This window comes from Schistocerca nitens, chromosome 7 (assembly GCF_023898315.1).
Source record: "Schistocerca nitens isolate TAMUIC-IGC-003100 chromosome 7, iqSchNite1.1, whole genome shotgun sequence".
Lineage (NCBI taxonomy): Eukaryota > Metazoa > Arthropoda > Insecta > Orthoptera > Acrididae > Schistocerca > Schistocerca nitens.
In genome coordinates, this window is record NC_064620.1 from 285,629,374 (window position 1) to 285,642,800 (window position 13,427).

General features: G+C 42.6%; 1 protein-coding gene across 1 annotated transcript in view; it reads right to left on the bottom strand.

Annotated features, from left to right (window-relative positions):
• Positions 1-2,568: 2,568 nt before the first annotated feature.
• The window catches only part of LOC126195578 (nuclear receptor subfamily 2 group F member 6-like), a 145,099-nt gene continuing 134,240 nt past the window's right edge, over positions 2,569-13,427 (bottom strand). Inside the window, exon 10 of the mRNA XM_049934203.1 lies at positions 2,569-2,825. Coding sequence (XP_049790160.1) covers positions 2,569-2,825 — 257 coding nt within the window. The remainder of the gene's footprint in view (positions 2,826-13,427) is intronic.

A 13,427-nucleotide genomic window follows, 5' to 3' on the forward strand; every position in this document is an offset into this window, starting at 1 on the left:
TAGGGATCTACCCACATTTTAGCTGATGATGAGATGGGCGTGCATGCACATTTAGTGTATCCTTTATTGTTTTTCTTTGCAGATCACATTTTAATTATTTGAAATATGACAGTGCCTGTGTTGTTAAGAAGAATGATGCAGTGTTACTTTGGACAGGTGTGCATGTCCGAAGGCACATGCCCTGTGGCAACTGCAGCCGTTATGAAATACATGAAATGTATTCACAGTTGTGAGTATGAACAAACATCAGTTGTATAATGGAATGACGTCAATGAAAATTTGTGCCAGACCGGGACCAGAACCTGAATTTCCCGCTTTACATGAGTGGTCATCTTAACTGCTTTGGCTATCCATACACAACTCACGGCCAGGCTCAAACTTCCATACGTCATCATTCCTGCATCACAACCTGCACTTGTATGCACATTACGTAATTCTGTACAGGGGATCACATTTTAATCGAAAATCCCTGTCTGGTATTAGTGCGTAAATACAGTATTGCAGCGCCCATGTTGTTAAGAAGTACGATGCCATGTTGCTTTGGATATGCATGCATGCTTCGTAATTCTGAACAACACAGGCACTGCAATATCCAGGCAGTGACTTTCAATTAAAATGTCCTCCCCTGTATGGGTATATACGAGGACCCAAAAGTAACCAGAGTCGTAATGCTGCACATCGTGTCTTAGTAGCAGGTGGCGCCGCCAGAGGGTTGTAGTAGGAGCTCTGCTGAGTCATTCTGCCACGTGGCGTCACCCAACAGTGAGAAGTGTGGTTTCTTTGGTAGTTCTTTGAGTGTGCGTACAGTGCAGGCATGACACGAGTAAATGGCTAATTCTTACGAACAACGTGTTGCAGTGAAGTTTTGTTACTTGCTCGGCAAGAACGCAGCAGAAACTGTTGCGATGATTCAGACAGCCTACAAAGACCATGCTCTTAGTAAAACGCAAGTGTACGAATGGTTATCTTGGTTTAAAAAGGGAGAAATGGTGGTTGAAGATCAGCCCCGTTCCAGTCGACCTTCAACTGCTCGAAGCGAAGACAACATCGACAAAATCCATGATCTCATCAGTGAAGATCGGCGCAGGACAATCAACTCAAGAACTTGTCCAGGTTGTCCTGGAGCTCAATTCAGCGCATCTTGACCATCAACTTGCGGATGCGAAGAGTGGCAGCAAAATTCGTGCCGAAGCTTCTTACTGGAGATTGTCGCGTTCAAGCCTGTCTCGAAATGAAGGATGCGTTCAGAGACGATCCATATTTTTTCAACAAAATCATTACAGGTGATGAGTCATGGTGCTATGGGTATGATCCAGAAAGTAAACAACAGTCATCACAATGGAAGTCACCTGGCTCACCTCGACCAAAAAAAGCTCGACAAGTGAAATCGAATGTGAAAACGATGTTGATCTTTTTTTTTTACAAAGGGATCGTACATTCTGAATTTGTCCCTGAAAACCAGGGAAATGTCCTGCTTTGTAGGATTCTGGCGTGTGGTTTCTGCATCACGACAACGCTCCCGCGCACACGGCTCTCAGCATTCGCCAGTTTTTGGCCTCAACGAAGACGACTATCTTGACCCACGCGCCCTATTCGCCGGATTTAGCACCCTCGGACTTCTTCCTATTCCCGAGGATGAAAAGATACTTGAGAGGGAAGCGTTTTGCGGATGTGGAAGACGTAAAACGCAATGTCATGAAAGTACTAGCAGGTATCAAAGAGGACGAATTTAAAAGTTGCTTCGAACTCTGGAATGAACGTTTGGACAAGTGTATTAATGCTAATGGAGAGTACTTCGAAGGAAATTAAGATTGTATTTGAAAATAATAAAGTATATGCTTTCTAGAAAGAAATTCCGGTTACTTTTGGGTCCCCCCTCGTACATAATGTGTGTGTGAGTACAGGTTTTGTTTCAGGGACGATGGCATATGGAAGTTTGGGTCTGGTTGTGGGTTGTGCAGGACAGCTAAAGCGGTTAAGGCGACCTCTCGTGTAAAGCAGGAAACCCAGGTTCGGGTCCCAGTCCAGCATGAATTTTCACTGTCATCATTCCATTATACAATTGATGGTTGTTAATATGTATTTTAATTATTTTGTTAACTTTTACAGACTTGTCTCATTAAATTTTAGTACTGCCTCTGTGCGCCCATACCATCATATCATGATCATGACATCATTATCGTCATCGTCACCATCACCACCACCACCATTATAGCCATCATAATGGAAATAAACTAAGAACAGTGGTGCACAAAGAGGGTGGTGGCTGGGTCACTCATTCCGGATTTTCTTATCGTAGAATGAACCTATAGTCAGTGATCGGTGTAGCTTGGTGATTTTATCCCACTGCACAGGAGCTATTGCAAGGCGCACAAGGCGCCAATCAGAAATCATCTGGCTGAGAAAAAAAGGCTTAGAAAACTGGTGCACAGTCAAATAAGACTGCTCTAGTATCACTCAGCCCAGATGTTCGTCTGGGAGAAGTACACCTGTGGACTGCTCGGTGTAACTGGGTGAGTTAATCCGCCTGAACTGCTGCCTCTGCGAGGTGGCAGGCAGAGCACAAGGCTAGTGGCGGTCGGCGCGCGTCTCGTCCAGCATGTCTCTGAGCAGGGCACGGATACTGACGTCACCGACGGTCCTGCGGAAGAAGAGGTCCTCGAGGGCGTGCCGCGTGGGCGCCTGTGCAGCGGGCAGCAGCAGCAGCAGGCGTCCGAAGCGGCGGCCGCCGCCACCCGCGCCGCCCCCGCAGTAGTCGAGCAGCATGGCCAGCGTCTGGTCCTGCAGCAGCTGCACGTGCGCGCGCGCCGACAGCCCGGGGCACTCTGCGGGCACACCGCCGTCACTCTCGCAACAGATTCATACTGATAAGACGCAAAGAAGGAACGACAATGCGGATTTAAATTAAAGCACTTGAGATACGTGGTATTCACTCGGCTGTGGAGTGTGTTAGTTAGTTAGTTGCGTGTTCCATTGATGATGTGGAACGTGTCAAGTGCACAAGAAATGCACATATGATAGAAAATTTTTTAATATATATATATATATATATATATATATATATATATATATATATATATATATATATATATATATTACAATACAGAGTTAAATATTAATATTTCCATTATTTACCCCATTCCCTTAAATGGCACAAAATGCATGTACTATATTTATAGATTTATTTATTCCTATTCAAGAATTCATCTATGGTATAGAAGCAGTTGTCAAAGAGATACGATTTCAGTTTATTTTGGAAGCTATTACTGCTGTCTGTCAGACTCCTTATTTCATCTGGTAATCTGTCGAAAATTTTTATAGTAGCATATGTTACCCCTTTCTGTGCCAAAGATAAATTGAGCAAAGGATAGTGTAAGTCTTTCTTTTTTCTGGTATTATAATCATGAATGTCACTGTTGGTTTTAAACTGGTCCATGTTGTTGAGAACAAATTTCATTAGTGCATAGATGTATTGTGAGGCTGTTGTAAGAATTCCCAATCTTTTAAAAAGATGCCTACAAGATGTGCGACTATGAACCCCACACGTTATTCTAATCACTTTCTTTTGAGCAGTGAATACTTTTCGTCTAAATGTTGAGTTACCCAAAATATTATTCCGTATGACATCAGAGAGAGAAAGTATGCGAAGTATGTTAGCTTACTAATTTCTATATCCTCAAAATTCGCAATTATTCTGATCGCTAAAGTTGCTAAACCTAGTCGCTTTAGGAGATCCAAAATATGAATTTTCCAATTAAGATTCTCATCTATATGTACACCCAAAAACTTAGTATGCTCTACACTGACTTCTGTTGATGTGTTATATTTATTGAAGGAGCTGTACTTTTTGCAACAGAAAATTGGATGTACTGTGTTTTTTCAAAGTTTAGAGCAAGCCCATTTGCAGAAAACTAATTAATGACTTTTCCAAGGACCTTATCTGTATCATTTTCAATTGGACTTTCTTTTACTGGATTAATAATGATGCTTGTATCATCGGCAAACAGTGTCAGTTCAGCATCCTGTTTCAGATAGGAATGGAGGTCGTTCATATAGATCAAGAACAGAAGGGGACCCATGATTGAACCCTGTGAAACACCTCATGTAATTTCACCCCAGTTAGATGAAGTGGCAAACTTATTTAAATCACTTGACCCATATAAGGAAACTTTTTGCTTCCTGTTCTGTAGGTATGACTTAAACCACTCATATGCTATTCCATTTATACCATAGAATTTTAATTTCTGTAACATAATGTCATGGTCCCCCCCCCATGAACCATGGACCTTGCCGTTGGTGGGGAGGCTTGCGTGCCTCAACGATACAGATAGCCGTACCGTAGGTGTAACCACAACGGAGGGGTATCTGTTGAGAGGCCAGACAAATGTATGGTTCCTGAAGAGGGGCAGCAGCCTTTTCAGTAGTTGCAGGGGCAACAGTCTGGATGATTGACTGATCTGGCCTTGTGACACTAACCAAAACGGCCTTGCTGTGCTGGTACTGCGAACAGCTGAAAGCAAGGGGAAACTACAGCCGTAATTTTTCCCGAGGGCATGCAGCTTTACTGTATGGTTAAATGATGATGGCGTCCTCTTGGGTAAAATATTCCGGAGGTAAAATAGTCCCCCATTCGGATCTCCGGGCGGGGACTACTCAAGAGGACGTCGTTATCAGGAGAAAGAAAACTGGCGTTCTACGGATCGGAGCGTGGAATGTCAGATCCCTTAACCGGGCAGGTAGGTAAGAAAATTTAAAAAGGGAAATGGATAGGTTAAAGTTAGATATAGTGGGAATTAGTGAAGTTCGGTGGCAGGAGGAACAAGACTTCTGGTCAGGTGATACAGGGTTATAAATACAAAATCAAATAGGGGTAATGCAGGAGTAGGTTTAATAATGAATAAAAAAGTAGGAGTGCGGGTAAGCTAATACAAACAGCATAGTGAACGTATTATTGTGGCCGAGATAGACACGAAACCCATGCCTACTACAGTAGTACAAGTTTATATGCCAACTAGCTCTGCAGATGGCGAAGAAATTGAAGAAATGTATGATGAGACAAAATAAATTATTCAGGTAGTGAAGGGAGACGAAAATTTAATAGCCATGGGTGACTGGAATTCGAGCGTAGGAAAAGGGAGAGAAGGAAACGTAGTAGGTGAATATGGATTGGGGGTAAGAAATGAAAGAGGAAGCCGTCTTGTAGAATTTTGCACTGAGCATAACTTAATCATAGCTAACACTTGGTTCAAGAAGGTTGTATACATGGAAGAATCCTGGAGATACTAAAAGGTATCACATAGATTATATAATGGTAAGACAGAGATTTAGGAACCAGGTTTTAAATTGTAAGACTTTCCAGGGGCAGATGTGGACTCTGACCACTATCTATTGGTTATGAACTGTAGATTAAAATTGAAGAAACTGCAAAAAGGTGGCAATTTAAGGAGATGGGACCTGGATAAACTGACTAAACCAGAGGTTGTACAGACTTTCAGGGAGAGAATAAGGTAACAATTGACAGGAATGGGGGAAAGAAATACAGTAGAAGAAGAATGGGTAGCTCTGAGGGATGAAGTAGTGAAGGCAGCAGAGGATCAAGTAGGTAAAAAGACGAGGGCTAGTAGAAATCCTTGGGTAACAGAAGAAATATTGAATTTAATTGATGAAAGGAGAAAATATAAAAATGCAGTAAATGAAGCAGGCAAAAAGGAATACAAACGTCTCAAAAATGAGATCGATAGGAAGGACAAAATGGCTAAACAGGCATGGCTAGAGGACAAATGTAAGGATGTAGAGGCTTATCTCACTAGGGGTACTGCCTACAGGAAAATTAAAGAGACCTTTGGAGAAAAGAGAGCCACTTGTATGAATATCAAGAGCTCAGATGGAAACCCAGTTCTAAGCAAAGAAGGGAAAGCAGAAAGGTGGAAGGAGTATATAGAGGGTCTATACAAGGGCGATGTACTTGAGGACAATATTATTGAACTGGAAGAGGATGTAGATGAAGATGAAATGGGAGATACGATACTGCGTGAAGAGTTTGACAGAGCACTGAAAGACCTGCGTCGAAACAAGGCCCCGGGAGTAGACAACATTCCATTAGAACTACTGACGGCCTTGGGAGAGCCAGTCATGACAAAACTCTACCATGTGGTGAGCAAGATGTATGAGACAGGCGAAATACCCTCAGACTTCAAGAAGAATATAATAATTCCAATCCCATAGAAAGCAGGTGTTGACACATGTGAAAATTACCGAACTATCAGTTTAATAAGTCACAGCTGCAAAACACTAAAGCGAATTCTTTACAGACGAATGGAAAAACTTGTAGAAGCCGACCTCGGGGAAGATCAGTTTGGATTCCGTAGAAATGTTGGAACACGTGATGCAATACTGACCCTACGACTTATCTTAGAAGAAAGATTAAGGAAAGGCAAACCTACGTTTCTAGCATTTGTAGACTTAGAGAAAGCTTTTGACAATGTTGACTGGAATACTCTCTTTCAAATTTTAAAGATGGCAGGGGTAAAATACAGGGAGCGAAAGGCTATTTACAATTTGTACAGAAACCAGATGGCAGTTATAAGAGTCGAGGGGCATGAAAGGGAAGCAGTGGTTGGGAAGGGAGTGAGACAGGGTTGTAGCCTCTCCCCGATGTTATTCAATTTGTATATTGAGCAAGCAGTAAAGGAAACAAAAGAAAAATTCGGAGTAGGTATTAAAATCCATGGAGAGGAAATTAAAAATGTTGAGGTTCGCTGATGACATTGTAATTCTGTCAGAGACAGCAAAGGACTTGGAAGAGCAGTTGAACGGAATGGACAGTGTCTTGAAAGGAGGATATAAGATGAACATCAACAAAAGCAAAACGAGGATAATGGAATGTAGTCGAATTAAGTCGCGTGATGCTGAGGGAATTAGATTAGGGAATGAGACACTTAAAGTAGTAAAGGAGTTTTGCTATTTGGGGAGCAAAATAACTGATGATGGTCGAAGTAGAGAGGATATAAAATGTAGACTGGCAATGGGAAGGAAAGCGTTTCTGAAGAAGAGAAATTTGTTAACATCGAATATAGATTTAAGTGTCAGGAAGTCGTTTCTGAAAGTATTTGTATGGAGTGTAGCCATGTATGGAAGTGAAACATGGACGATAAATAGTTTGGACAAGAAGAGAATAGAAGCTTTCGAAATGTGGTGCTACAGAAGAATGTTGAAGATTAGGTGGGTAGAGCACGTAACTAATGAGGAGGTATTGAATAGGATTGGGGAGAAGAGAAGTTTGTGGCACAATTTCACTAGAAGAAGGGATCGGTTGGTAGGACATGTTCTGAGGCATCAAGGGATCACAAATTTAGCATTGGAGGGCAGCGTGGAGGGTAGAAATCGTAGATGGAGACGAAGAGATGGATACACTAAGCAGATTCAGAAGGATGTAGGCTGCAGTAGGTACTGGGAGATTAAGGAGCTTGCACAGGACAGAGTAGCATGGAGAGCTGCATCAAACCAGTCTCAGGACTGAAGACCACCACAACAACAACAATGTCATGGTTCACACAATCAATTGCTTTGGACAGGTCAGAGAATAATCCTACTGGTGACATTTTACTATTTAAAGACTCTGTTATGTGGACAGTGAAATTGTATATTGCTGTCTGAGTGGAACAGCATTTTTGAAATCCGAACTGTGATTTACTAAGTATCCCATTACTGTTGAGATGGCTAACCACTCTTGAGTACATTACTTTCTCGAAGATTTTTGAGAATGCTGTAAGCAAGGATATTGGTCGATAATTATTGAGATAGTGCCCATGAAACAGACTGGCGGATACCATCTCCCATGTACATGCATAGGAACTTACCTAAGGGAGGGGCAAGATTCTGTAATTTTCATTTATATGGTACCAGTAAACCCCTGATTCGTTAAAGAATCAAACTCCCAGGTGTAAAACAGTTTCAAACGTCTAATAACTTTACAAATGACTTAACGTGTTAAATATTTGAGATTAAGTTTGAAATTATCCTAAGAGTTTGTTGGGAGTTGTTAAGTGGTCTGGTTATGAAACACGGGTTGAATATACACCGAAGTGACAAAAGCCATTGGATAGCGATATGCACATTACAGATGGCAGTAGTATCGCGTACGTAAGGTATAAAAGGACAACACATTGGCAGAGCTCTCATTTGTAGTCAGATAATTCATGTGAAATGGTTTCCAACGTGATTATGGCCGCAGGACGGGAATTAACAGAGTTTGAAAGTGGAATGGTAGTTGGAGCTGGACACATGACAAATCCCATTTGGGAAATCGTTAGGGAATTCAATATTCCAAGTTCCACAGTGTCAAGAGCGTGCCGAGAAAACCAGATTTCAGGCATTACCTCTCACAACGGACAACGCAGTGGTCGACGGCCTCCACTTGACCGAGAGCATTGGCGTAGAGTTGTAAGTGCTAACAGACAAGCAAAACTGCGTGAAATAAACGCAGAAATCAATGTGGGACGTACGACGAACGTTTCCGTTAGGACAGTGCAGTGAAATCTGGCGTTAATGGGCTGTGGCAGCACACGACGGACGCGAGTGCCTTTGCTGACAGCACGACATCGGCTGCAACGCCTCTCGTGGGCTTGTGACCATATTAGTTGAACCTTAGACGACTGGAAAATCTTGAGCTGGTCGTATGAGTCCCGATTTCAGTTGTTAAGAGCTGTCGGTAGATTTAGAGGATGGCGCGGACCACACGAAGCCATGGACCCAAGTTGTGAACAAGACACTGATGGCTCCATAATGGTGTGGGCTGTGTTTACATGGAATGGACTGGGTCCACTAGTCCAATTAAAGGAATCATTGACAGGAAATGGTTATATTCGGCTACTTGGAGAACGTTTTCTTCCATTCATGGACTTCATGTTCACAAATAACGATGGAATTTTTGTGGATGACAATGAGCCATTTCACAGAGCCAAAATCGTTCACCATTTGTTTGAAGAACATTCTGGACAATTTTAGCGAATGATTTGGCCACCCAAATCGCCCGACATGAATCACATCGAAAATTTATGGAACATAATGGAGAGGTCAGTTCGTGCACAAACTACTGCATCGGCAACTTTTTGCAGTTATGCACGGCTAAAGAGGCAGTACGGCAGGGGAACTTCTAACGACTTGTTGAGTTCATGCTGCACTACGCCGGGTGGAAGGAGGTCCGATATGCTATTAAGAAGTATACCATGACTTTTATCTCCTCAATGCCGGCCGGGTAATTTGCGCTCCATTCTAAGCAAACGCAAGGTTTCAACGCGTCTCGATGTTTATGACATAATATCTCCTGAACTGTGTGTCGTCCAATGATATAATTTTGCATATACATTCAGTCAGATATGTAGGTACTGGGTCCAAAGTATGTGCCGAATAGAATTAGTTCCAGAGAAGTCATGTTAAAAACGTCATGCCTGACGTTGAAGTTTCACAGGACCCCATTCTAGGCAGAAGCTACTTTTCACTACACCTGAACACAGTGCGAAAAGTGTTTCAGTACGTTATTTGTGGAAAATACTTTGTATAGTTACGTGTGCATCACAACATCTCAGCATGATGCGGAGAATGGAAGTGCTTGCCACATCCCTGAATATTGACAATTCCTCATGAAAGACCCTGTGTAGAAAAATTAAATTCTTTTTCTTCCTAGTTCCATCTGTACTGCTAATTTCTTTACTTCATAACGTGGTCACACTGTGACAAAACAGCACATAAGAGAAAACAGAGGTCAGATATGGCATCACTGCCCAAAACCGCTGAAATGTCGTTTATTTTGAGGAAAGGAAAATTTTACGTAGGGGCAATAATTTTCGTCAAAATTCTGGGTGCGGACTTGCGTTCGCCACTCGCTTTCCGGCCCCAACTGTTAAATTATTATAGTTCCTAGGATTAAAGTTACTGTAATTTTCTCAAAAGGTTTAGTGTGTCGACTGGAAACGCGAAACAGGTGTAGATTTATTTTTAACGAGGAACGTCTATGTGACATTTCATCCAAATATTTGTCCCACAGTTGCCGGACTTCCATTGTCAATCGAGCAAAGACGGGGAAGAAAGTAGTCGTTATTTTGTTTATGAAACCACCCTAGTACTCACTCGAAACCTTTTAAGTAAACGACGATGTCGGCCAAAATAAGCAGTGAACAGCGGCACTTCAGCGTGTATCTCAAGAATAGGAGGCGTCGCAGTGAACTTCGTATCTCAAAAATGGCTGGCGACGAAGTGAACTTCGTTATGCTTCACGGAAACGCCACACCGACCAAATTTTTCTAAAATAAGTTTTTTTCTATGACCATTTTCCACATTGAGTGTATAATTATTTTTTTTCAAACGCTGTTTTCCTTGCAGCAATATAAGACTTATTTAAGTTCCAGACGTATTTTGTTGAAAAATCTCGGCGTGAATATGCGCACTCTAACCTAAAACCAGATGAGAGGAAAAGTAGATTTTGCTAAGACAGATGGATAACTGTTAAGTAATATTTCATTTGTGCAAAAATTATGTGCGAAATGTTTCGAATCTATAAATATAAGCACAAATAAACATATAGTACTATAGACAAAAACCACTGAGGACGCCTTTACTGTAGAAGACGAAACAGTTCTGGCACCTGTATAGATAATATACTACAATAAGTAAAGGGCATTTTAATTTATAAAATGAATATTATAAGAGCGGACGTGTGTACATACTCTATGTGATCTAAAGTATCCGGAAACCTGGCTGAAAATGACTTAGGTACGTGGCGTCCTCTATCGGTAATGCTGGAATTCAGTGTGGTGTTGGCCCACCCTTAGCCTTGATGACAGCTTTCACTCTCGCAGGCATACTTTCAATCAGGTGCTGGAAGGTTTCTTGGGGAATGGCTGCCGATTCTTCACGGAGTGCTGCACGGAGAAGGTGTATCGATGTCGATCGGTGAGGCCTGGCACGAAGTCAGCGTTCCAAAACATCCCAAAGGTGTTCTGTAGGATTCAGGTCAGGACTCTGTGCAGGTCAGTCAATTACAGGGATGTTATTGTCGTGTAACCACTCCGCCACAGACCGTGCGGTATGAACAGATGCTCGATCGTGTTGAAAGACGCAATCGCCATACCCGAATTACTCTTCAACAGTGGGAAGCAAGGAGGTGCTTAATACACCAATGTAGGCCTGTGCTGTCATGTGCCATGAAAAACAAAAAGAAGTGCAAGCCCCCCTCCACCCCATGAAAAACACGATCACACCATAACACCACCGCCTCCGAATTTTATTGTTGGCACTACACACGCTGGCAGATGACGTTCACAGGACATTCGCCATACCCACACCTTACCATCGGATCGCCACATTGTGTGCCGTGATTCGTCACTCAAGACAACATTTTTCCACTGTTCAATCGTCCAATGTTTATGCTCCTTACACCAAGTGAGGCGTCATTTGGCATTTACCGACGTGATGTGTGGCTTATGAGCCGTTCGACCATGAAATCGAAGTTTTCTCGCCTCTCGCCTAACTGTCACAGCACTTGCAGTGGCTTATGATGCAGTTTGGTATTCCTGTGTGATGGTCTGGATAGATGTCTACCTACATTGCGACCTCTCTTCAACTGTCGGCAGCCTCTGCCAGTCAACAGACGAGGTCAGCCTGTACGCTTTTGTGCTGTACGTGTCCCTTCACGTTTCCACTTCATTATCACATCGGAAACAGTGGACCTAGGGATGTTTATGAGTGTGGAAATTTCGCGTACAGGCGTATGACACAAGTGACACCCAATCATCTGACCACGTTCGAAGTACGTGAGTTCCGCGGAGCGCCCCATTCTGCTCTCTCACCATGTCTAATGACTACTGAGGTCGCTGATATGGAGTACCTGGCAGTAAGTGGCAGCAAAATGCACCTAATATGATAAACGTATGTTTTTGGCGGTGTCCGGATACTTTTTATCACTTAGTGTATGTTCCACATCTCTTCCTATACGGCCGGCTGATGTGGCTGAGCGGTTCTAGGCACTTCAGTTTGGAACCGCGCGACCGCTACGGTCGCAGGTTCGAATCCTGCCTCGGGCATGGATGTGTGTGATGTCGTTAGGTTAGTTAGGTTTAGGTAGTTCTAAGTTCTAGGGGACTGATGACCTAAGATGTTAAGTCCCATAGTGTTCAGAGCCATTTCTTCCTAAACCACTAAATCGATTTCACCCTTACTTGGTACAAACATCACTTACTGTCTGGAAAGAATCAGTATGGGATAAGAACACCTACCGCTCTAATTATGGGATAAGAACCTCTCAGAGATGGTGGGAGTGGGGGTGAAAAAGAAGCGTAACTCAAGACATGCAATTAGCCAAACTATAAAAAAAATGGTTCAAATGGCTCTGAGCACTATGGGACTTAACTTCTCAGGTCATCAGTCCCCTAGAACTTAGAACTACTTAAACCTAACTAACCTAAGGACGTCACACACATCCATGCCCGAGGCAGGATTCGAACCTGCGACCGTAGCGGTCGCGCGGTTCCAGACTGTAGCGCCTAGAACCGCTCGGCCACTCCGGCCGGCGCCAAACTATATTTATACAGAATTTCAGAATGAGAAACTTAGTGACTTGCAATCAACTTTACACATAATTCAAAACCTTATGAGATTTTCTCTCACTGACAACCCCTGTAAAATGATGAAGGGAAAAAGTTTACCACTTACTGCATTTTCGCTGTTCATGAAGTAATGCTGTTGCATCACGCGTGTCCTTTTAATTTATTGTTTCTTTACAATTAACTCCATTTGCAACACATTTTGCATGCAGTATTCATATATATCACTGAATGCACTTGTAAAAATACTTCATTGTTGATACATTGCTCAGGGAATATGACGTCATAAACACTGAGATGCGTGAAAAACTGCCGCATCATGCGTGACGTTTCATTTTGTTACTTCTTGGCCACTAACTCTATTCGTAACACATTTCACCTAGAGTATCCACATATACCACTGGATGTAACTGCAAAATTATATCATTGTACGCCACATAGTTCGGGAGATATGACATCACAAATATTGAGCTGCGTGAAAACGAAACTGCAGGACGAAATTCGCTAGAAATAGAGGTTAAACAGATGTGACATGTGAGTATGCAGGTTAGGTCAAGGGTAAAAAACCTCCCTAAGCCCCTGGATTGATTTCAAACAAGCTTGGTACACATCTTGCTTACTATCTGGAAAGGAATAAGGGGAGGGGGGGGGGGGGGTAAGGGACCTTAAGAACCAACAACATCCTGTTGTGTTGGTGATAGTGTTCAGAGAGAGAAGGGGGAGGAGGAAATAGACAGATAGAGAGGGAGGGGAAATGCACAGAAAGGGAAGATGAGAGATGAAGAAAAGAGGGTAGAGGAATATATGGACAGATAAAGTAAATAAGAG